Source organism: Plecotus auritus (genome assembly GCF_963455305.1).
Source record: "Plecotus auritus genome assembly, chromosome: 9".
Lineage (NCBI taxonomy): Eukaryota > Metazoa > Chordata > Mammalia > Chiroptera > Vespertilionidae > Plecotus > Plecotus auritus.
The window spans coordinates 12,882,949-12,909,239 of NC_137783.1; the positions used below are offsets into that span (position 1 = coordinate 12,882,949).

Sequence of the window (26,291 nt, forward strand, 5' to 3'; positions counted from 1 at the left end):
AAAGACAGAAAGTCACCAGGCATTTTCCTGAGTGCAGTGATCTTCGTATTTTTATAAAAAGGAAATGCAGCATGTTCTATTAATAAAAGTGCTGCGGCCTCGGTTAAATATGGACAGTCCGTAAATCAGGGCTCCCTCTGGCTGAGCTGCCCCAGGCCAGAGGCTTCCTCACACCCAAGCCCTGGCAAGTGGGTGGGCCACATGCAGTGGGGGAAAGTGAGCCAAACATCCAAGATCAAAGGACACAAGGTATGGCTCCTGGACACCTCCCAGGTGACCAAGTGACTCAACCAAGGGCATTGGCCAGGAACTCTTAAAGGGCTCGTGAAAAGAAAGGTCTACACTGCAGAATGGAACTCTGTATGTTATGATGTTTAATGAGAAAGCGGGGGGGGGGGGGGGGGCGGGTTATGGCTCTAAGAGGTAAACAGGGTAGAAGGGAGAGAAAGTGGTGCTTCCTTCAGAAAAGACAATTTGACCTTTTCCTCCCAATCTCAAAGATGGTGAAGTGAAAGTTGGCCTCCAGCTATCCGGCTGGACTTTTCCATGGACCCACCTAAGAAGGATCTTCTTGTGGCTGCCCTTGGTCATCAGGCCACAGAACAAAATAAAAATGTGGCCAGTTGGAAGAATGATGGCCCTTAGAGCGCTGAGCCTTGTCGCCCAGGCAAAATAGTAGTTCCCAAATTTAGGCAAGGCTTTCTCCCCTTCGCCCCCAGGTCCTGCAGAAAGTGCTGGAAAAGGAGCTAGGGTGAGAGGAGAAGAGGGTGTCTATAAAGCACTTCCAAACACATAATCTCCAGCCCAGCTCTGGGATTCTTAGGAATCTGGCGAAGTGTGTTTCTGCTTTCTCTTCTGAATACACATCGGAGCCCTTACAAGCTCGTGAAATCCTCCCAACAACCAGAAGAGGTTGGTTGAAGAAACCAAGGCACAAAACATAAGGGCACATAGCTAGTGAGTGACAGAGCGTGTTGCTTTAACCCCGGTCTCTCTCAATCCCAAACCGAAGGTGGTGCAGCAGGCAAGGCCCAGCCAGGCCAAGGTGGGAGGGATGTAGTCTTTCCACCTTCTTGCCTTTCACTTGGGCAATTTTCCCTCCCTCCGAGGAAAATTCTGGTGTTTTGGTTCTTGTTTTGCTTTTGCTCCCGTTTTCCCATGTTTGTATGACAGCTGCTTGTGAAACTCTATAAACCCTCATCCTAAACAATCCCACAATAGTCTGAGCCATGGAAGGACATAAATTCTACAGGATAAGGTGGAAGGACCATGAGCTTTGGCCTTTGTGAGTTAGCATCCTAGCTCTTCTAACTGCTACCAGGTGATTTCAAGAGTATACTCCATAGCCCAAAAGTAAATTCAGGGACAAATAAAATCAGGACTGGCCACTAATGGAGCTGGTGAGTTTTACTTTTTTACTTTTATTATGGACATTTTCTAACTATACAAAAGCAGAGAGAACAGTATAATTAAGTCTCATGTACCCATCACCCCAGTTCAACAATTATTAACTATTGATCAATCTTGCATATCTGCTGCTCATTCTCCACACTATTATTTTGAAGCAATTCCAGATACATCATTTGATCTATAAATACTTTAGTATATAGTTCTGAAATAGAGTAACTTTTTAAATTTTAATTTTAATTATATGCATAATTACAATATCAGTATCACAACAATCAATCAATAAATAAATAGCCCTGACCAGGTAGCTAAGCTGGTTAGAGCATTGTCCGGATACGCCAAGGTTGCAGATTTGAGCCCCAATCAGGGCAATACAAGAACCAACCACTGAATGCATAAATAAATGGAACAACAAATCAATGTTTCTCTCTCTCTCTCTCTCTCTCTCTCTCTCTCTCTCTCTCTCATCAATAAAAAACAATTTTTAAAATAAATACATGAATAAATAATTTTATAATTATTCAGCCTCAATATCCAGTGTGTTCAAATATCTTAACTGATCTCAATTTTTTTATTACTTCATTTTTTGAGCGAGGATTCAAACAAGGATTACAGACTGCATTTTGTTGTTAAGTATTTTTAGTCTCTTTTAATCTATAGATAACACCTCTTGCTGTTCTTATTCTTACTAAGGAAACCAAGTCTTCTGACCTCAAGAATGTTCCACAGTCCAGCTGGTTGATTTTTACCTACATGGTGTTTTGACATGTTCCTCTTTCCCCCGTATTTTCTATAAACTGGTAGTTGTTATTTGAGCCTGGCAAAGATTCGGGTTCTATTTCTGATAGTGCTATATACTTCCCACTACATCACCTCAATAGGCACATGATCCTGGATTCTTCCTTTTCTGTGACGTTAAGACTGATTAGTGGAAATTATCTGAGAGATGCAAATCAAAATGACAATGCGGTACCATCTCACACCTGTCAGAATGGCTATCATCAACAAACACCAAGTGCTGGCAAGGATGTGGAGAAAAAGGAACCCTCGTGCACTGCCGGTGGGAATGCAGACTGGTGTAGCCACTGTGGAGAACAGTATGGAGTTTCCTCAAAAAATTAAAAATGAATCTCCCATTTGACCCAGTGATCCCACTTCTAGGAATATATCCCAAGAAACTAGAAACACCAGTCAGAAAGGACATATGCACCCCTATGTTCATAGTGGCACAATTCACCATAGCTAAGATTTGGAAACAGCCTAAGTGCCCATGAGCAGATGAGTGGATTAGAAAACTGTGGTACATCTACACAATGGAATACTACGCTACGGTAAAAAAAGAAGGAATTCTTACCATTTGCAACAGCATGGATGGAGCTGGAGAGCATTATGCTAAGTGAAATAAGCCAGTCAGAGAAAGATAAATATTACATGATCTCACTCATTTATGGAATATAATGAACAACATAAACTGATGAAAAGGGACAGATCCAGAGACAGAGAAGCATCAATCAGACCGTCAAACCTCAGAGGGAAGGTAGGGGAGGGTGGGGGTAAGGGGGAGAGATCAATCGAAGGACTTGTATGCATGCATATAAGCCTAACCAATGGACACAGACAACAGGGGGTGAGGGCATGAGTCGGAGGGTGGGGGGCAATGGGCAGATAAGGACACATATGTAATACCTTAATCAATGAAGACATTTAAAAAAAAACTGTGCAAGAAAAAAAAGCAAATAAGGTTTCAATTATTGCACAGAAAAAAAGAAAAAAAAAAAAAAAGATCGATTAGTGGCTGCCCTGGCCAATATGGCTCAGTTGGTTGAATGTCATCTCATGCACTGAAAAGTCACCAGTTTGATTCTCAGTCAGGGCACATGCCCAGGTTTCAGGCTCAATCCCAGGTCAGGGTGCATGCGGGAGACAGCCGATCGATGTTTCTCTCTTCCTCACCCTTCCTCTCCCTCTAAAATCAATAAAACCATTTTTTTTTTAAAGAAAAGATTAGTGGCTTTGAAAACCATCAGCCTGATCTGTCCATTAAAAAGTCTCCCATCAAACCAGAGACATAGAAGCATTGAACTGACTGCTCAACCTATGAGGGAAGGCAGGGGCTGAGGGGGTAAGAGATCAACCAAAGGACTTGCATGCATGCATATGAGCATAACCAATGGACACAGACAGTAGGTGGGTGAGGGCATGTGCTGGGGGTGGGAACAGCCAGGAAGAGGTGAATGGAGGGAAAAGGAGACTCATGTAATACTTTAAACAATAAAGAATTTAAATTAAAAATAAAATTAAAAGTCTCCTATCAGCTCCAGCTAATGTTTTAGCACCATTTAATCACCAAGTTGTCTAAACTCGTTATTTCACAAGGGGATGCAAAGTGGTGATGTTCCATTTCTATAATTCCCTCTGTATTTATTAGATTAGATGGAATTCTTCTATAAAAATGAACTTTTCCTCATCAACAATTATCCTTAAGGTAACCAATAAAAAAGTCAGAATGAAATGCCTGATTCTTTCCCTCTCTGGACCAGTTTTCAGGATGAGTTGTTTCCCCGGCATCTTCCAGTGGAAACCACTGAATTTACACATTGTAATATATTTGATGTGTGTCAATCCACTATAGTTATTCTTTTTAATGCTCAAACTGTCCCATATTTGGACACTGGGGGTCCTTCAACTTGGCTCCTAAGTCCTTTGACAGGACCCGAGTGGTCTTTGATAGATTCTTTACTTTCTGATACAAACTATTCCAACTCATGTTGTACATTTCCTGTTCCAGACCTGGAATCAGCCATTTGCCTGAATAATCTTAGTTCCTTTTAGTGGGAAATTGTACTTAGGGGCCACAGTCTGGACATTACAGGTGCTAGTGGCTACTGCTAGTGATTATTTCTAGGCTTTTCAGTGGACAAAGTTAGGAAATGCTTTTTCATTTGTTAGAGAAAATATATCAGGAGTTCATGCTGAAATTTCTAATTCAAATTTAGGATTACAGGATTTTTACTTAACATCCTTGATTATAAAATTTTTGTGCCTTTTTTATGTGCTCAAAATATTGGTTTCTGATGATTTTCACATAACTTATACATACACATACATGTAAGTATATATAATCAATTCAGAATAGTAATATCAATATTATTACTAACAATATTATTGAAAACAGCTTAAGACTTATTTGGAATTTGTTTTGAGCTTAAGATAAATTCTGCTATAGGTCTGTAATCCAATAATTGTGTTTTAAGGTTATCTGAAATAATTTTCTGTGTGGTTAAATAGCAACTTGAAACATAAATTTGCTTCATTTTGCTCTTGGTTTGGGGTGACTTTTTTCTGTCTTAATTAAAGTTTGTTTATAGTTAAGAAAAACATCCATAGGGTTCCCAAGGTAAGTCTACACAACAAAATACATTCAGAAAAATCCAGCTTCTATTCCAACCCATCCATCCATTTCCCTGTAGAGGTAATATTTTTATTGGTTTGCTCTTCCATTTATTTCATTATAAGCAAATACATATGTGTTTCTCAGATAAAAGAGAACTTGCTATCTATTTTTTGCACCCTGCCTTTTTCACTGAACAATATACTGTGAACTGACCGGTCAACCTATGAGGGAAGGCAGGGGGTGACGTCCCCTTCTTTCTTATAGCTGCCTGGAATCCCATTGCATGCATGTCCCATGGTTCCTTCAGTTATTGAAGGATGTGGGGTTGTTTCTAGTCTTCTATCCCAAATAATGTCACCATGGAAAGCCTTGTACATATGTCTTTTCTTATTTTTGCCTGTGTGTCTTTGGGGTAGATCTCATAAAAAGAATTGTTTGGTCAAAAAAATAATGCACATGTAAGTTTGCTAGATATTTCCAAATTCTCCTCCATATAACTGGTACCATTTTTACATTCCCACCATAAGGTATATTTTTCATGCTGACTTCAATTTTAAAAAAAAAAATCTCTCAAATCTCAAGGGCCTTAAATAAAAAATCCATGAAAAGGATTTTAATTAAATCTAATTCAATTCCCTACATTTTGGACAACGGAAATTTCTTTTGAAAACAAGTAGTGATATGCTCAAGAAAATGCCTTTATCCCCAGCCTATTCTGACTTACAGTACACTTTGCACATAATTTTCTCTCCCCTGCCTATGTCAGAAATGTAGGCACAGAATTACATATCCAGATGAAACTATCATAGGTTAGTCTGGGTCTTTGTGAACTACAAATGATTCCCTGAATTGGAAAATCAGAGTTGGAGGGGTGGCTTCTCAGTGCTTTCTCCTCTCCTAATCCACCTTCATCCTTTTAACAGATCACAGATCTGATGAGGATTGAGTGCTGGCTCCTATCCACACCACTGAAAAGCATCACCTTACCTCCCTTTCCCCATGGTATCGTCCCAGCATTTGCGTTTAGGCAGCATGTAGACTTTGTTGGTTCTCCCTGGTCATCCCTACTTCTAACATCTCTCAAGTCTGACCTCTCCCCTCCATCACCACTGCCACCGCCTTAATACAAGTAGCTGACATTTAAGGGACTTGTACATACATACTCTCATTTACTCCTCACAATAACACTATGAGATGGATGCCCTATGAGCCCCATTTTACACCCGAAGAAATAGATGCACATTGAAGTTCTGTAACCTGTCCAATACTACACAGCTAGCAAGCAAGTAGGGGGCTGGGATGCAAACCCAGGTATTCCAATGCCAAAACCTACCTTAATCTGTCATGCTACGGTGCTTCTTAATTTGAGATGCTCATCACCTGAGTATGGGGGCCTCCTAACTGACATCACCACCTCTAGGTGCACACTTACACACACACACACACACAGACACACACACACACACACACACACACACACACACACACCTCTGCCAATTATCCTCTCTTCTCCAATACCCATGTAATCTTCCAGAACACCAATCTCATTACATCAGACCCCTGCTTACAAATGGCTACTCAAAAGATAGCATCCAAACTCCTAATTTTAAGAGACATTGGTTCTACATCGCCAGCATCCTGCCTTATTTTACATCTCAGCTCTCACCATTCCCCAGCTACCCTTTCCCATATCCATACCTTTTAATTAAGAACACCCTCTGACCCTCCATCCCCCCCGCCTCTCCCCCCACCCCCCGTCAAGTAGAATTACTCAGAGGGTGCCAGTTCACCATGGTCTTTCTCACCTCTGAAAATGCATTTCTACCCAGAATGCTCTTCTCCCACCTCCATCTAGACCCCTTCCTCCCCCATTCACCCAACAAGCCCCTGGGCATGGATTTCAAATCAACTCAGAATGACCTCATGAGACAGCTGAACCCTCCTTCTATATATAGTTCTTTCTTCTCCTTTTCTTACACAAAAGATAGCAACAGTATACACTGTCGTTGAACCCTGCTTTCCCCTCATATCCTTGGGATTTCTCCATAACAGCACACAGAGATGGTCCTCATAGTATGGGAGGATGTAGCCGAATTTATTCACTAATCCCCTGTTGAGAAACATGTGGTTGCCCAGTCTTTTGGGCCCCGATTTCCAGGGACTGAGACCTAGCCCTTCCTGCTCTTTATCCAACATCAAGATCCCACCAAAAGCATAGCTCAGATGTCTGCCAAAGGGAGTCCAACCAGACTGACCACTGCCAGAACCAGGCCACAATAAAAGCACCGAGGCATTGAGGGCCAGTGGGAGCAGCCCAGGTTCTGCACCTTCTTTTACTTGTAAGAATCACACAGGAACAAAGGCTATGATGATCTAACAACTTGCACATTCATATCAGTTACCTGAATCACAATGCTCAGATCCCAGAGTCACATATAGTTCATGTCCTGGGTGGGCTCAGAGAAGAAATAAATGCCACCATGTAGCAATGCCCAAGCTTGGCATTTTTATTAACAGTTCAACTAGTCCTTCCAGTAGTGAGTTTCTTCTAGGTGCCAGGTGTTATTCTTAGGTGCTGGGGAATAAATAGCTGAATAAAACTCCCCTGATCCTAGAGAGTTAGATGGCAAAAGCAGGGAGAGGGGGGATATAACAGACAATAAAAATATTCTAAGTAAAATAAGCAGATAATATATAATCTGTCAGAAGATGAAAAGTGCTATGGGGAGGAGGATCCAAGATGGCGGCGTAGGTAAACACCTAAACTGCTGCCTCGCGCAACAATTTCAAAACTACAACTAAAAGACAAAACATCTATCACCCAGAACCATGGGAAAGCTGGCTGAGTGGAAGTTCTACAACTAGAAGGAAAGAGAAAACAGCATTGAGAGGTGCACAAGCGCTGAAAAGCTGAGGTACGGAGGCACGCGAATCGGGCTGGCGACGGGCCACTGGGTGCACTGCTTTTTTCAACCCGAAGGGAGACAAGCTCCCGATTACTCCGAACTCCAGTTTCTAGGGAGACGCGGGGGACCCAAACTCCTATGGGGAGAAGCTGGACTGTCTGCCGTCGGATTGGAAAGTGAGGGTGGCTTGCTTGCAGGGCTGAGCGCAGGAATAATTGTTTACTGTGCTGGGGCGGGGGACGCGGGGATGCAGTAGGAGATGCAGAGCCGGCTAACTGGCAGCCATCGCTGTTTGCCACACCCTAGCCTAGTGACACCCTGAGACCCCGCCCCGCACAACCTACAAACCCACCCAAGCTCCAAGCAGCGGCTTTAGCATATGAATGGCCTGCCCTATAGCAGCTTAACCCAGCAAACTTGCAGCCCAGGTCAGACAGCTCCAAAACCTCCAAACCCCAAGCAAAGAGGAGAAAACTGTAGTTCTCGCTGTAGCTCCTGCTGGGTGGCCTCAGGCAGTAGCTGACCTGCACCCCATTGGAGATCCAGAAGCCAGTGTACCTAGTGGTCAGTGTGAGACACCAGATTTCAACTCCTCACATCCATAAGTGACACATTCAAGAGGCAGACTCAGTGAGCACCAAAGCCCCACTGAAACAAGTCCTGTATCATAAGCGTGTCTCCAGTGCAGCAGTTCTTCCATTATAGACACAGTGGGTCCTCACAGCCAATTGGCCTGGAAGTCAATTTCTACCAGTGTACCAACAGCAATCAAGGCTTAACTACACCAAGACTTTGCACTCAGCCTACAAAGGGGTGTACCAAGAGCGTCCACCTCAGGTGATTGGGGAGGCTGAGCTACTGGCCCCTATAGGTCACCTACCACACAAAGCCACTCCATCAACACAGGGAAGCAGCAAAATGCGGAGACAAAGAAACATGTCACGAATGAAAGAAATGGAGGAAAGCAAACTACTGGATGACATAGAGTTCAGAACCACATTTATAAGGTTACTCAAGAATCTTCTAAAAACCGCCGAGAAACTTGATGAGACCTCCGAGGAGCTTAGTGAGACCTTCAAGGACCTTAATGAGAATGCCAAAAAAATTGAAAAGGACCAGTCAGAAGATAAGCATACACTGTCTGAAATAAAGAATATACAGAAACTCAACTGTAGATCAACGTATCCCAAGAATCAAACCAAAGATCTGAAATATGAGAAAACAAAAAACACCCAACTAGAAAAACAAAAAGAAAAAAGAATCAAAAAATATGAAGATAGTGTAAGGAGCTTCTGGGACAACTTTAAGCGTACCAACATCCGAATTTTTGGGGTGCCAGAAGAAGACAGAGAGCAAAATATTGAAAACCTATTAGAAGAAATAATGACAGAAAACTTCCCCTACCTGGTGAAAGAAATAGACTTACAAGTCCAGGAAGCGCACAGAACCCCGTACAAGAGGAATCCAAAGAGGACCACACCAAGACACATCATAATTAAAATGTCAAGGGCAAAAGACAAAGAGAGAATCTTGAAAGCAGCAAGAGAAAAACAGTTAGTTACCTACAAGGGAGCACCCATACAATTGTCAGCTGATTTCTCGGCAGAAACTATGCAGGCCAGAAGGGAGTGGCAAGAAATATTCCAAGTGATGAACAGCAAGAACCTACAACCAAGATTACTCTACCCAGCAAAACTATCATTCAGAGTTGAAGGTCAGATAAAGAGCTTCACAGACAAGAAAAAACTAAAGGAGTTCATCACCACCAAACCAGGATTACATGAAATGCTGAAGGGTATTCTTTAAGAAGAGGAAGAAGAAGAAAAAGGTAAAGATAAAAATTATGAACAACAAAATGACATCAAATACATACAACAAGTGAATCTAAAAATCAAGTGAATAAAAAATCTGAAGAACAGAATGGACTGGTGAATATAACAGAATCAAGGGCATAGAAAGGGAGTGGACTGACAATTCTCAGGGGGAAGGGGGCGTGAGGGGTGCGGGAAGAGATTGGACAAAAATCTTACACTTATGGATGAAGACAGTGGCCGGGGAGGTAAGGGCATGGGGTGGAGTGGGGAATCAGGTGGAGGGGAGCTATGGGGGTAAAAAAAAAGGAACACCTGTAATAATCTGAACAACAAAGATTTATTTTAAAAAAAGAAAGAAAGAAAAGAAAAGTGCTATGGGGAAAACAGCAAAGAAGGGAGACTGGACAGGGAGGTGCAGGATGTGGTCGGAGTAGGGCTCCTTAAGAAATCATGGGCAATATCTTATTTTCTGGGAACTCCTTTTTGCAGGTGCCACAGATCCAATGTTATTGTCATCATCGCCACAATTAAACTGTCATCAATTACAAATATCAAGGTAATAATGAAGTATCCCAGTTACCTTGAGTTGTGTTTTAGAAATTGCTTGAAATAAATTGTTTAGGACTTTAAAACCATTTTTGTGATCCAGAAATTTCTGCTATTGAATGTTTTGGTGCAACAGGGTTTAAGGGATGCTCCAAGTGCTTATTCCCACCATTTCTCCTACTCAGATCAAATCTCACAGAAGAAATTCAGCCTGGAATTTGCCTGTACCTTTATTTTTATTTTTTAAATATATAGTTGTTGATTTCAGAGAGGAAGGGAGAGGAGAGATAGAAACATCAATGATGCCCTAGTTGGTTTGGCTCAGTGGATAGAGCATTGGCCTGTGGACTGAAGGGTCCCAGGTTCAATTCTAGTCAAGGGCATATGCCTGGGTTGTGGGCTTGATCCCCAGTAGGGGGTATGCAGGAGGCAACTGATCCATGATTCTCTCTCATCATTGATGTTTCTATCTCTCTCTCCCTCTCCCTTCTTTTCTGAAATCAATAAAAATATATTTTAAAAAATTATATATTAAAAAAAAAGAAACATCAATGATGAGAGAGAATCATTGATTGGCTGCCTCCTACACACTCCCTACTGGGGTTCAAGCCCGAAACCCAGGCATATATCCTGACCGGGAATTGAACAGTATCTCCTGGTTCATAAGTCAATGCTCAACCACTGAGCCACACTGGCCAGGATTGCCTATACCTTTAAAGGCTTGATCAGGTCCCTGGCTAGACTTGACTAACACAAAAGTCAGGTTATATTATGACACACTTTATTCCTATCAATGCATGTTCAAATATGTTCTCATTGGTTGTTATAAAAACTCTACATTCTATACACCCTGACCCCCTTTAACAAATGTGGGACCTAAAGGTGTAGCCCAGACCAGAGATCAGGTTCCTTACTTCCTGGGTCTGTCCCCCCCTCACCCCCCCCCCTCCACTTATACTACCACCCCAAACATAAAAACAGGGTATTTGTATCACTTTAGCCCTTTCAGACAGGCAAGCCGAATAAAACATAAGTTGGAGAAAGCCAAGCTTTGGTCTCACCCCAGTTCTCCTCCATGAGACCATCCTGAGTGGTCTTCTCATCAGTTAGATCAGGTCATGTTGCAGTTAAATTGCTCGTTCTCTCATGTATTCAACAAGCTGTGTACCAGGGAGGACACCAAGATGCTGAGGACACCAAGATGAAAGACACTGGCTCTGCCCACAAGGACTTCACAGGGCCTTTAGGGGAGACCGACAAGAGGTAAGTGTGGGGTAAATGCTACAGTGGTGGCCACAGGGCATCACAGGAAAGGGGCACCCAGCCCCCCTTCCTGCATGGGGTCAGAGAAAGCTCCCTAGAAGAGGTGAGGTCTAAGAAAAAGCCATAAAAATTAAAGGCATGTTCTAACAGGGGTGCAGTAGAGAGAGCAGGACTGTCAAGACAGCAAGCCCAGGGCTGACAGCTAAGTGGGGGGCAGATCCAGAAGGGCTTCCAAACAGTCTCAATCTCAACCTACAGGCAACAGAAAGCTCCAGCAAGGTCTTAAGCAAACAGATGACAAGATTAATAAGGTGGTGCTGGTGTGGAGAAAAGAAAGATCTGAGGACAGGCCCAGCTGGAGGCAGGGGGAGAGGTCAGGAGGCCTGGACAAAGGCAGTGGCAATGGCATTGAAGGGAGGAGCACACACTGGAACGGGCCGGAAGCCTGGTTCTGAGCCTGGGCTCTTCAATCATTGGCTAAGGGACCCTGAACTACTAGTAGTTCCTTAATCCCTACCTACTTCACAGGGTTGTTGGAGGATTAAATGGAGTAACTGAGGAGGGCGAGGAGTGCCCTGTGAACCCTACAGCTCGGCATGAGTAGCGGGAATACAGTGCCACTCACTCACCCCTGCACTGTCCCATCAAAGACGCCTCATTACTAGGTGACTTAAAGTGACACTCCCAGGCACGTGAGGTTTCTCTGCTCACTTCACTTCTCTAATAGCTGAGTGGCCTTTGGTAAATCTGGACCTGGCTTTCTTTTCTATAAAACAAGAGAATTGGATTAGATAATCTCTAGGGTCCCTCCAGCTTAAAGTTCTGCAGTTGTGTTGTCTTATTCATTTTATGTCCCAATCTCCATGACAGTAATTATTTGTCACATGAAAAATTACTGAAGGAAGATTTCCCCATCTAAGAAAAAACAAACTAAGCTAATAAGTGGCTAACCCTGAAAAAAAAGCCTGTGTTCCTTAATTGCCCTGAAGGGTCATATTAATATTCTCTGATCAAAGACACGTCTTTTTGATAAAAATTCAAAGGTATTTTCACGCCCAAAAATGTATAACGTCTGGGCTCCTAATAGGTTAAATTAACACTGGCCTAGACATTTACCCAAGCAAACAAAAAGATATGTCCACAAAAAACTTGCAAAGGAATGTTAATGCCAGCTTTATTTGCAATAGCCAAAAAAATGGAAACAACCTAAAACAATAGGCAAATGGATAAACAAGTTATAATATACCCACAAGATGGAATAAAAAGGATCAAACTTTTGATATATAGTATTCAAACACACACACAAAAAAAAACAAAAACAAAAACAGATGAACCTTAAAACCATCATGCTGAAAGAAACCCCAAAGAATGGGAGAAAATAGTTGGAACTTATATATCTGATAAGGGTCTAGTATCTAGAATTTATAAAGAACTCTTACAGTTTTACAACAAAAAGACAATTTAAAAATGGACAAAAGATCTGAATAGATATTTTCCAAAGAAGATTTCAAAAGGCCAACAAACACATGAAAAGATGCTCAACAGCTTTAGTCATTAGGGAAATACCAATCAAAGCCACAATAAGATCCCACTTTATACCAGCTAGGACGGCCATAATAAAAAACAAAGGAAACTAGCAAGTGTTGGCAAGGTTGTGGATCAACTGGAACCCTTCTCATTCATTGCTGGTGGGAAGGTAAAATGGCACAGCCACTTTGAAAAACAGTTTGCATTTCCTCAATAAATTAAACATAGAGTTACCATGTGACTCAGCAATTTCACTCCAAGACATTCTATACCCAAAAGAATAGAAAACAGATGTCCAAGCAAAAACTTGTACATAAATGTTCAGAGCAACACTATTCACAATAGTCAAAAGGTAGAAACCCAAATCTATCAATTGATAAATGGTTAAACAAAATGTGGTCTATCTATACAATGGAATATTATTCAGCAATAAAAAGGAATGAGTACTAATATATACTAGGACATAAATAAACCTTGAAAACATTATGCTAAGTGAGAGAAAGCCTGATACAAAAGGCCACATATTTTATGATTCCATGTATATGAAATGTCCAGGCAAATCCTTAGAGACAAAAATCAGATTAGTGGTTGCCAGGGGCCTGGGGGAAGGTGGGAGTGGGAAACACTGCTTAACAGGGACAGGGTTTCCTTTTGGGGTGATGCAAATGTTCTGGGACTAGAGGGTGATAATGGTTGTACAACATTGTGAATGTACTTAAAACTACTGAATTAGACTTTAAAATATTTAAAATGTTAAGTGTTATGCTATATGTATCACAATTTTTAGAAATATTACTTCCAAAAAGAAAAATCAGTATGCTGAAAGAAGCCAGGGCAAAAAAATAAGTACATACTGTGATTCCATTTGTATAAAATTCCAAAAAATGCTAACTCATCTACAGTGATAGCAAGCAGATCAGTAGTTGCCTGAGGGGGGAGGAGTTAAGGGAAAGAGAGAAGGATAAATTATAAGAGGCATGGAGAAACTTTCGGGGCTGATAAAAAAAATATTTATAAGCTTGATTGTTTGGTGGATGCTTTAAGCATGCGCAGCTTAGTATATTTCAACTATGCCTCTGTAAATAGACAAAAACATTGTCTAAATTATCATTGGACCTCTAAATCCTTAGACTTCTTAAATGTCTAATCAAAATACACCGAGGAACTTAACTGTCAATTCTTTCACAGGTCAAAAGCAAACCATCCTTTCCTGATTTATGGATTCTATTAAGTCAGGTTTTTTGGGTTTTTTTACATACCGTGGTTTCTTGAAGCAAAAGAACACCTGTAACAATGTCTGCTAAGACCGTTCAACAAGTACGCCCGGTGGAGACTGAGCGAGCTTGATGTGGCCACGTTTCAAGTCAGGAATTCTTCTTGCTATTAATAGGAACCTAGGACACTTTAAATCATTGCTGATTCCTGGTTTTCTGAATTGGTTCAGAAATGGTCTGCTGGAACTTGGCAGACACTCACTTTGCAAATCAAACTATCATGTCTGTTGTTATTCTGGCACATGCTGAGAGGATTATAAGTGTTTATATACTCCCGTTGAGCATCGAGTTCAGATCTTGCCTAACATGCCTAATAAGCAGAGTCAGACAGTGGATCGATGCCAGAGTCAGATTTGCTCGTGGAATTTAAATTGGGATATGGATTTCACTTTACACCAAAAGGCGTGCTTACGTTACAGGAAAAAGAGGGGGGTAAGACCCCCAAAAATGGTTTTAATTGGATTGCTTAGTTTGTCTCAGATTAAATTTTACCTACTTTCAAAGTAATTTCAGCAATTTTATTCTATATTTTGTTTTGTAAATGATAGGTTTTCTAGAAATTATTTCGAGGACACAGATATTTACATAGAAATGATATTTACCTAACATTCTCCCATCCCAGCCCCAACCCATCAGCTCTTTCATAAATACTATTTCTTAGCTTTGTTGGGTCCTTAAACGTTTGTGACTTGATATATACTCATCTGTAAAATGGGGGAAATAACAGCCCTTACCTCAGGATTATATTGGATTAAATGAATTATACATAAAGTGCTTAGGATAGTAGAGGGCACACAGAGGGCACTCAATGAGTGTTGTTATTCACTTTACATTATTGTTCCCTTTTACAGATGAGAACACTGAGGCTCAGCATTAGTGGAGGCAAAGCTGAGTCTGGAACACAGAGCTTGGCTGCTCCAGATTCTTTTCACTACTCCACACCACCTTCCCCACCCACACATATTTTCTGCATGAAAATAAAAGCACCAATCTGGAAGAGGCAAAAATAGCTGTGTAACTTAAATCTAGAAAGCATGAATAAACTGGTAGGCACAGACCAGCCCCAGGACTCACCAAGTTTAGGTTCCCGGGCAAGTCATCAGTCATTTTTAAAGTCAGCCTCATATAGTGATTTTGAAAAGGAAAATAAAAGGTTTTGCAAAGAGTGGACATAGTTTCAAGAGGATGCCAAAAAATTGTGTGAGCTAGCAAAAATTACATTAGTATCCTCTCACTGCCACCAACATTAAAAGGGGTTTATATTAACTTGGTACGGACACTAAAAAATACTGCAGCTCGTGACAGAATGCCTGCCGTAGAGGTTAAGTAGGAAGTGATTGGCCCATTAGTTAAGTTCCTATCAATTCGGGACCAGAAAAATCCAGAAGCTCCAGATATATGCACAGGCTGGTACAATACAGCATATTTTCAAGGCTATCAGATTTCAACTATCCATTCTAACATGATATTTAATTATCATTTAAGTCCCATATATCTCATCCAAGGGGCTTTTTCAGAATATGGCCAAATTAAAATACAAAACCACTAGATGAAAGTTTGTTGGGAAACAGAATATTCAGAGAGTCTATCTCTACCAAAGACTTACTAATCACAAAGAAAAAGATGTCCCGTTATGACGGAGAGACTGAGTGGTGACCACATCGACCAAAGGAACAAATCAGTGGAACACACATCACCTGTTGCATACCGTTACCAAAATGGTTAATCTGAACTGGTCATGAGGAAATGACAGACGCATCCAGATGATGGCTCATTCTGCAAGACAACTAGCCTGGAATCTTCTGTCATGAAGAACAGAAAAAGGCGGGTATACTTGCTACATTAGAAGAGATACCATAAATAAATGCAAAACCAGGTTGTTGTTTTTAAGTAGCTATAGGAGATATTTTTAGAACAATGTGAAAAAGTTAGAAATCTGGTGTTCTTAGAAAAAGTTATTTAAGTGAGATTAATTTCCTTAGCTATGATAACAGAATCAGGGTTATACCACTTACTCCCATGCAGTTGGAGGAGTGGAGTGCGATGCTCGGATTGCTTGGCAGGATGGCCCAGAGCAGCAGATGTCCTGGGAAGACTCAGTCTACTGCCACCTGCACAAAGACCTACCGGGGCCTTGGCTGGTGTGGCTCAGTTGGTTGGGTGTCCTCCTGTGAACTGAAAGGTTTCGGTTTGATTTGCTGGTCAGGGCACATGCCCAGGTTTCAGGCTCAATCCCTGGTAGGGGGCATGCAGGAGGCAGCTGATCTATGTTTCTCTCTCTCCCTCACTTCCTCTCTCACTAAAAATAAACAAACTATTGTTTTTTTAAAAAAAAAAAAAAAACCTACGGGGGGAGGGGGGGTGGTTAGGGAGGAGAAGAAAATAACATAGCCAAGGATGCTTTTTGTAATCACCTTGAGGGATCTGAACAGACTAGAGCCCGTGGTTAAATAGTTTAAGAATGTTCTCCATTTCACTGTCCCCTACGTCCAGGCAGACAAAAGTCCAGCAGAAACGTAATAGACAGAAAGATGAGGATTCCCATCCCAGCCTGACCACTGCCTTGCTGTGTGACCTTGAACAATTCACTTGGCTTCTATGATGCTCATCTGCCTTACAGAGACATATAGGAGGGCTGGGCTAAAGCAGCTCTCAGATGCCTTCCAGGCCTAAAATCTAAAATGCTAACGTAATGGGCAGTTGAGTCTTAAAGACAGTACGATACCAATATGAAATGTCTATTCCTATTTTTGTTCTAAAAAAATGCAGTTTTCTTTTCTCTGATTATAAAGTTAATACACACTAATGGAAAGAAACAGAAAGTATAACATTTTAAAAAAGACAAACCACTATAGCTGCACCACCTAGAGTTAGAACCACTGTTAACATCTTTATGTTTGTTCTTTAGATGTTCAGGCTTCACAGGCACCTATATAGACAACCAGTCACATTAAAAAACAGAACAAAACATGAGATCCCTGTGGGCACGCTGTATGTGATTATTTTCAGTTAACAGTATTATATGGTTTATGTCCCATATTAATAAATATCAGGTAACAGAATTGTCCTAATGGCTGAATAGTACACACTGTTATACATGCAAATGATTTATTTTCTCAACTGAGGAACATTTAGGTGACTTTTAATTTTTGCTGCAACAAATATTCTTATGTATATAACTTAAAGTCTATAAATAAGATTTAATCACACAACCCATCTCCCCATTTTATGCAGAAGGCTCTAAAAAAAATCTCTTAAAAAGCAAACCAAGCCTCTCCATGTCGCCTGGCAATCAGTGACCCTGTTAGCCCGGGAGGACGCAGGGCCCAACGAGACCTGTCCTTCGGAGGCTCTGGAAACAACATCTGGTCTCCTCCATTCAGGAGGCCACGGAGAAACCTGAGGCCCAGCTTTTGGACAACCACGATCTCTCCGCAAAGTGTTTTTCAGGCCGAGAGCTCTGGGCGGCGTCTCTGCAGCCCACTCGGCAGACTGACCCTGCATCACGGCTTACCGAGTCCAGTCCGAGCAGTGGTCAGGCCCCTAGAAGACGCCTGTAGGTCCCGAATTTGTATTGTTTGTCTTTATTTAAAAAAACAAAAACAAAAAAAAAACAAAAAAAAAAACATTTTTTTTATTGATTTTTTTACAGAGAGGAAGAGAGAGGGATAGAGAGTTAGAAACATCAATGATCAGCTGCTTCCTGCACACATCCCACTGGGGATGTGCCCACAACCAAGGTACATGCTCTTGACCGGAATCGAACCTGGAACCTTTCAGTCCGCAGGCCAACGCTCTATCCACTGAGCCAAACCGGCTGGGGCTGTTGTTTGTCTTTAAAAACAACATCGTCACCAAACACACTCCCACCTGCCTGTGTTTAACACAATCCAACTTAAATATGTGACAATTATTGGACCTGTCTCCTGGATTGAAAACAGAATTCTTTGTGTAAACTCAAGTATTCATTTTAACATTCAAAAATAATTAACATGCCAAAATAATTGTTTTCACTTTTAAAAATTTCTAGTGATTAGTAGACAATATCAAACGTCCTCCTTCTCACTGACAGTGCCTATTTTTCTGACTTAAAATTATGTCACTGATTCAAATACACTTGGCAAATGTTGGAGAAAGCAGTTTAATGGTCATTGCTGTTTTCATGAGCCATCAATCTCACAAACATGTACCTGGACCCATGGCTAAAATATTGCTGACACAGTCGCTCAGTGGTTGAGCTTTGACCTATGAACCAGAAGGTCATGGTTTGATTCCTAGACGGGGCACATGCCCAGGTTGCAGGCTTGATCCCCAGTGTGGGGCATGCAGGAGGCAGTCAATCAATGATTCTCGTTCATCATTGATGTTTCTATCTCTCTCTCCTTCTCCTTTCCTCTCTGAAATCAATAAAAATATATATTTAAAAAATAATAAAATTTTAAAAAATAGAATTGCTTTGGAGTTTATTTTATCAGATGTACAGCAGGAGAGGGGAGGCATGCTACTCTGACAATCACGCAGCAATATTCCTGGAGGTTCCCATAATTTTATTCTTGGAAGGAACTGCCATCGATCATTTCCAATCCCTGGGCAGGCTGGATTAGGAAGGTTAATTGGCTTGTCCAGGTCACCCACTCCCAATCCAAGGCTTTCTTGTCCTCTCTGCCCCTTTTTGTCAGAAACCCAATAATTAATTTAGAGCAAAGATATCCCTTTGACACTTGCCAATATCAGGCAGGTCCTAAATCATCCTATTCAATAATGAATTTTAAATAAACCAAAAGAAGTACCTTTAGAATATATACAACCTTGTCTACTCCTTCAGTGTCATGACACTGGGCGGGGGGGGAGGGGGGGGTCAGGTTGAAGGGCAGATCTATTAAGGGCCAAAAACAAATCTGGGAGAGGATCTACAGACAAGTTGCAAAACTGAAAAGGATTTAAGATGTCCAGACCGCAGTGAGCGGAGGCTTCCAGGTTTGGGCTAGAAGTGGGAAGTGGCAACTGATAACTGATGGGTCTTTACTGTGATCGAGAAAAAGCAGGTGCAAAGTAAGGGCAGCAGCAAATGGCTTCGTGCATCCTTAAAGCAAATACCCACATTAAAAGAAGGGCAAAGTGGCGTGAAAACTATCTTTATGGGGTGACAACCACCCCCCAACCCATGCGTGACCCTCAGCCTTTTGTTTCTGAACACATGGAAAGATTTATTCAGCAAACAGAGCTACAAGTTATTAACACCTCCTCATGCAAGTTGCTTAACGGCTCCCTTTTTGCTCATAAAACACATTCAAAGCAATATGTACTATCTCCCTGACGGATGTGCTGTCAGTGAGTGGGAAAAGTTGCCTTGTAAACCGTCAAGGGGACTTACTAGTATTTATCTTAGGAACATAGGAAAGAGGAGGATCGATTGACTTGGCTGTAACTCCTGCTGCTGCAAAGACTTTATCACAGCCCAGCTGGCGTGGCTCAGTGGTTGAGGTTCGACCTCTGAACCGGAGGTCATGGTTCGATTCCCAGTCAAGGCACATGCCCAGGTTGTGGCCTCAATCTCCAGTGTGGGGCATGCAGGAGGCAGCTGATCAATGATTCCCTCTCATCATTGATGTTTCTCTCTCTCTATCCCTTTCCCTTCCTCTCTGAAATCAATAAAAATATATATTTTTTTAAAAAGACTTTATCACAGGCCCTGGCTGGTTAGCTCAGTTGTTCAGATCATTGTCCTGATACACCAAAGTCGCAGGCTCCATTCCCAGTGAAGACACATATAAGAATCAACCAATAAAAGCAGAAGCAAGTGGAACAACAAATTGATGTCTGTCTCTCTCTCTATCACTTTCTTCTTTTCTCTCTCTCTCTCTCTCTCTCTCTCAAATCAAAATAAAAAAAGACTTTATCATATTAGAATATGCATCATCATATCCAAAATACACAAATAAAATATTGGGGGTGCAAGGGTCCTTCCCTTCCACCTCTTTCTCAAACAGCTGGCAGTGATGACTTATCCCCAAACTGGCTGTCCGTAAATGTCAAAGACTGAAACCTTAGTTGGGTGAAATTTAAACGGTGACCACCCACCAAGCCAGGCAAAATATCAGCCCACCGCCAACACCCCCTTGGCGGTGTTGGAAACCAAATTCACATTCCTGATTCAAAAATGTGCCTATTTAATTAAAGTCAGGATTTCCCAGTCTTCTTCCTGGTGGGAACAAGCAGTATCAGGTTTCCAGGATAACACACATATCACCAAGATCTGACCAGGTTCATTACCCAGAAAGTGAAATGCCATAAACTCCTTTCTACAAACCACTAATTACCGTCTTTACTCTGACTCTGGAATACGGATCACTTTACATTCTGCAAAACTTTTCAACAGGCTCTTCTAAACACAGCTACCAGTCGCTCACACCAGCTGTGGCTGCACAGCCACGTTCCCTGTTAAAATACACAAAATCCTATCAGTGAGACTATCCCAAACAAGATAATTACTGTGGCAGGAAATGAAAATCGGATTAAGTGGGATTTTTGTGGCACAGGAAACCCCTTCAGGCTTTTGTCTGGCTGGGGCACCGGCTCATGAGGGGACAAGGGAGACCCGACTCTGGATTTCTCTTTGGAGTTTGAACTCCGCTATCTCAAGCTGCTTCTTCCATTCTTACTTCCCATGTTCAGTTCAGTCCATTTTAATTCTATCCCTTGATTGGACCCCGGTTCCCAACATTGTGTGGATTCCTGTTTATCAAAGCTGTGGATGGCACTACATTCGTTTGTCCACTTGAGGACTAGCTGTTGTGGGCAAGGAAGAAGTATTAGTTTAACTGGAATCAAAAACCTACAGCCGCAAGAAAAAGAAATCAGAGAGAGAGAGAGGAAGAAAGAAACTGGATAATGTGGGATTTCACTGTGAGTCAGTCCTGGTGGGGTTTCTTTTCCCCCTGGTAACTATAAGGAAAAACAAAGAGATCCTAACAGGTCAGAGTTCACATTCCAACTGGGCTTTTAAAATTATGAATTTGATGAATTGCTCAGGAGGTAGCAAAAGAGTAAGTGATAGAAGAATAAAATGGGTGATAAAATTTTTCTTTTCTTTCCCTATAGCACTGGCATTGGACCAACCCTGTGTACACCATATGTATAGTCATTTACCGTGACGAATGGGAATAATGTACTACATTTCATAATACTGATCTCTTTGGACATGTCAGAAAAACTCGTAACTGGATGGCTACACTTACTATCTAAAAATACTTATCACAACAAACCCCCAAGCACAATTTCCTTTTTGAAAAATGCCCTTAAGGGACTTTGCAGAGAAGCAAAGAAAGTTTGCAGAATGTTAAGAGCCCACCCTCTCTCCTTCGCTGTTTTGGGTAACGGCTTAATCCTTTCAGATGTTTTCTCCTGCTGCATGCTTGTCTTACGTGCAGTTTAAGATGGTATTTAAAATTGTCAAGATTCCTTCCACAACTGTATCCCTGTTTCCCCTAAAAACGGACTCAAACTGATGTTAGAAACTGGCACAGATGTTAGAAATTCCATCCTTTTTCCAGAAACAGACTGTGAGTGAGGTAATATCCCTTTTGGCAAATTCTTATTTCCTCCCTAATTTTGGGTGTAATTGTCAGCATGTCCATCAAAGCCGGTGGACATCACACACAACTCGCCTGCATATCGCTCCCTAAGAGATACGTGGAGATCTTTCCAAATGCGGAATGTCTGCAAAAATTCTCTGCAATCAGAGTGACTACTTGTAATATTTTCTATTCTGAATCGAGGAGAGCACTTTGCTCTGAAAACACAGTCAGCCAAAACACTGTCGGCCGGTGTAACTAACGCCATGCGGAAGATCATAAACTTGAGAAATTAAAGCTGGATTTATATCTCCATAAGTCACAAACACATGCCGGTGGCAAGAGCTAGGAAACGCTAACCCAAAGCTTTTTCAATTTTTATAATTCATTTTTATCCATCGCTTATCAAAATAACCTGGAAAGGGAAAAAATAAGTCATCTATACTCAAACTAAATGTGCAACCTAATGTCATACATTAGCCAGGAATATTTTGCTGCAAATCAAACAATTTCAGAAAAATCACCTATGTGGTCACCTCATGGAAGGTGTGTGTGCTGTCTGGTTAATTTTCGCCATGATTTAGTGGTACATTTAGTAGCTGCACTTGACAACTGTCTTCAATATTTCACGCAGAACTGAATAGCCCTGCTTTCATTGTGGAGAGAGTTTTAAAACTTATTACCTAAGTTTTCCATTTCTGATGTTCATCAAGGTTAACAAATAACTTCTTATAAATAAGAACTAGGTTTGATTTCAAAGCACAAAATTAAAATGTAAAATACTTTTGAAGATGTGAACGCTTCAAAGATAAATCCTTAAAAAGCATTCACTGAAACACTCGGCTCAATGTTATCTTATTTTCTGCTAATATGGAGAATATATTTTAAGCCCTCAAATTATTCTGATTTTCTAAACTCATCCCAAATCCCCTCTCGAAGAATTATTTATATTTTTTGTTGCCCAAGTGGCTGACACAATGCTTTACATTTTATGCAATAATATCTCCACAGCGGCCAACTTAGAGAATGCACATTTAAAACGAAGATCTCACAAGGTATGCGCTATGTGAATCTGAACATCGCTGATAGTCTTTATCGGTAATGCCGATACTGGCTGGGAGTCCAGGGTTATCAAGAGCAGAAAGGTCATGGACAATTCTTGACGAAAGCCAAGAATGCAATAATAAGAAAACAAAATGTCCCCAAGTAGAACAAAAGTACTCCACAGAAATTAACTTTCGGTGCAATCTTCATTAAGTACTGAGATTGGCTTTCATAAAACAAACACCAAAACCAGTGTCGTTATTATTAGTCATAAACCCCAAGTCATCCTTGTAGAGAAAGACCTTGAGAGATAAGTGCACAAATATCACTATTCATCGTGACACCCCGTGTGTTTATCGACGTAAAGGTAATAGACCACAGTTCTCTTAAGGCCAAATACAGTGTATGTGAATAGGAACCAATTTTTATTATGATCATGATGATTATTTTACCAAGTCATGGACTTTACCCCAAATTGAAAGCCGTTATTAAGGAAAATTCGTAAACCTGGCCATTAAGACATACCGAAACATTAAGAAGTGAAAAATTTCTTGTAATCCTTAAACGCTATGCAATATAAGACTGATATTTTCATGACTGTGAAAGAGGTCCTAGCTTCTCCTCTGATAAATTACATAATAACCTCACTAAAATAACTACGAAAAAATACGGGTCCCACAGCAAAATTTATTTCATATTTGATCCACTAGAGGAGAATTGCATCCAAAGCTCTAGTTCACAAAATTCCGAATTAAGAGGCCAACAGCTCCTTTCTCGGCTGAGGGCAACTCCCCCACTACATGTTCTCAAAGATGGCTGATGCAAACAGCACCTCATAACTACAGAAAAATGGTTGCTCAGATTAAATTATGCAAACGTAGTTTCAAAATAACATGCTCAAGTTTCAGTGCACTAAAGGTGGACCTGCAAAGCATCTGCCACGTTACGCCTGGTTCCAGAGGAATTTCTGTGGGTACCGAGGGGAGCGCAAACCCCAAGTCATCCTTATATAGAAAGACCTTGAAAGAGAAGCGCACAAATATCAAATCCCACGGGCACACTCCCTGGCTTGGACCTGGCTCCTGCACTGATCTGTCAAACAAGGCGAGCTGTCAGGTGCTTCTTGAGGTCTCCATCCTCGACTTCTGGCAGGAGGGGCCATCTTTGAAAAGCTCACGCTCATCTTTTCAAAGTAAGATATTCCAGATATGGAGTTTTCAAAATGGAGATGCATTTACAGGGTAAATTATTTATCATAGGAGATAACTAAAATACACGTTAAATGATCCATTTTCTAAAAAACGGCATTTATTTTCGACCTGGCAACATTTCATAATCAGACACCCATCTACAAAGATTTTTCTCTGAGCATAAAACTACTAGATTCTTTTTTTCTAATTAAACGTAAATGGCAGAAAAATGCAGGGTGATTACAATACTAAAGCAAATTCAATAAATTTAATGTGCAGCCTAATCTAAAGCCACAAAATATTGGCCCGGCAAGAAGCACGTTCGATGTTTTCCAATTAATAATTGGTCAATTAAGTCTCTTTTTTTTTAGTAAATGAACTTTAAGTTTTAAACATTTTTTCCTCTATTGGTTTATAATTATAGTAAAGACTAAAGAGAAAATTTAAATAATGATGTACATAAGCTGTCAATCATATTTAGTCTTACTGAAATAATCCGCAAAACAATAGGAAGAAAACGGCAATATAAAATATTTTCATTTTTATGTAGTTGGAAAGTTGCTAGCAGTTGAAAGTTACATAAAAGTAAGTTAAAGTTAAAAAAAAAAGTGTCATAAATGGAGCTTTGTATTCTGCTAGTCAAAAAACGGGAACCATTTTGTTCTGAAATATACCAGCGTTCTTTGACGTCAAACTTGCATTTTCACTATCCTTTCTATTACATAAATCAGTCTTAATCACAACAGTTAAGTACCATTTGCTTCCATTTACATCCCATCACTGGTTATTTCTCTTACTTCATTTAAATACGTTTATGTAACTCAAAGCATCCATGCAGCAGCGCTGGAAAAGACGCCTGCTCTGTTCCAGAAGGCTGAGGTTGCTGTGCTTGTGTGTGCATCTCCAGTTGCGACAATGTCGCCCAAGCTCTCACCATTCAGGTTTCGCTCTATTTCTTAAACTCGTTTTGAGGACTTCGCTAGGAGCTGCGGGTGTGAAACCCCTAGAGAACAAATATCCTCCAAACAAACCAACACTCTAGGCCTCACACTGTGGAATTAAGTCTCAGAAGAAGTGACACAGCGTCACGGCCGTGCTTTTATGTCCCCGCGTGGGCTGAAATGCAAGGGTGTCTGCGGCCTGGGGACCACCCTAACCTGCTCGCGCGCCCGCCCGCCGGGCAGGCCGGCTGCAGGGTCACCCCCCGAGGCGCACAGGCCGGAATCGCGAGATGCTAACTTTCATGGAAAACGGTTGCGCCATTGAGAAGTCCTCGCAAGGGCCTTCTTGAAAAGTGTAAACACGTCTTACAGGGCAAAGCAAACCATGCTGTTTACAAGCCCTCGCCACCCTTTGCACCCGGGGTCGCTGGTTGCCTTCAGAGGCACCATTAAGAGCGACTTCTTGGTGGCGGCATTTCACTTGCACACGCGCGGCTCTCCATACATTCCAGCGGCCTCTTGGGACCGGAAAGATGAAATACAGCCTCTGGTCCATGTCCCCCTAATTTGAGCTATTTTAGTTCAAACTATCCAGTGACATCCCTGAAGAGGAGCAAAGGCGGGTGAAGAAAACCAACATTACTTTCCCTGAATATCCTTGTCCCCAACCTCACAAACAGCCAGAATGACGCCGACTCTGCTGGGAAAATGGGCAGGAGAACTTCAAACGCACGGCGGCCCGGCGAAGTTTAGTAGGGACTGGGGAGGGGAAGCCATGGAAGGGGGTGTCCGGGATGTGTTCCCCAGCGCACCCCGCTCCCTCCTCTTACTTTTGGATGATCTGGGGTAGGCCGGCTGGGGGCGGAGGCGGCGGCTGCATCCCTCGCGGGCCCGGGGCTGGAGGCGCCGGGGCACCAGGCACGCTGCGGGCATCTCTGTCCGGTTGCTCGGAGCCGCTGGGGTCCGCGTCCTGGCTCATGGCTGCGGCCGGCACCCGGTGAAGCGAGAGCTGTCCCGGCTCGCGGCGAGAGAGCGCACGCGAGGGGCGGCCCCGGGACACGGGCGCTCACTGGCCGGGGTCCCCGTGCCCAGTCCCCTTGTCCTTCCCGGTGGCGCGGGGAGGAGACGCGAGGGGCGGGGAAGAGGCAGTCCCGGCGGCGCCGCCTCCTCCTCCTCCCGCCGCTCCCGCTAGTCCGACAAGGCCACGCGGAGCTGGGGTCAGGGGGCGTCTCCGGGCCAGCAAGAACCGCTCGGTGGCCGGGGGCTACTTGGAACCCGGGTGGTCCGGATAGCTCTGCCCGCCGAACCCCGGCGTGGCGTGCTGGGGGAGTGCGGCATGCGCCCCCCGCCACCGTGCGCCCGCAACCGCGTGAGGCGGCCAGACGCACGCCAGCCGCCGCCGGCCGGGCCG

The 26,291-nt window shown here is 42.2% G+C and overlaps 1 protein-coding gene across 1 annotated transcript in view; it reads right to left on the reverse strand.

The window, feature by feature from the left end:
* The window catches only part of RBM20 (RNA binding motif protein 20), a gene marked incomplete at its 5' end in the record, with an annotated part of 189,132 nt that extends 163,273 nt beyond the window's left edge, over positions 1–25,859 (reverse strand). Inside the window, one exon of the mRNA XM_080643019.1 lies at positions 25,711–25,859. Coding sequence (XP_080499145.1) covers positions 25,711–25,859 — 149 coding nt within the window. The remainder of the gene's footprint in view (positions 1–25,710) is intronic.
* Positions 25,860–26,291: the final 432 nt, after the last annotated feature.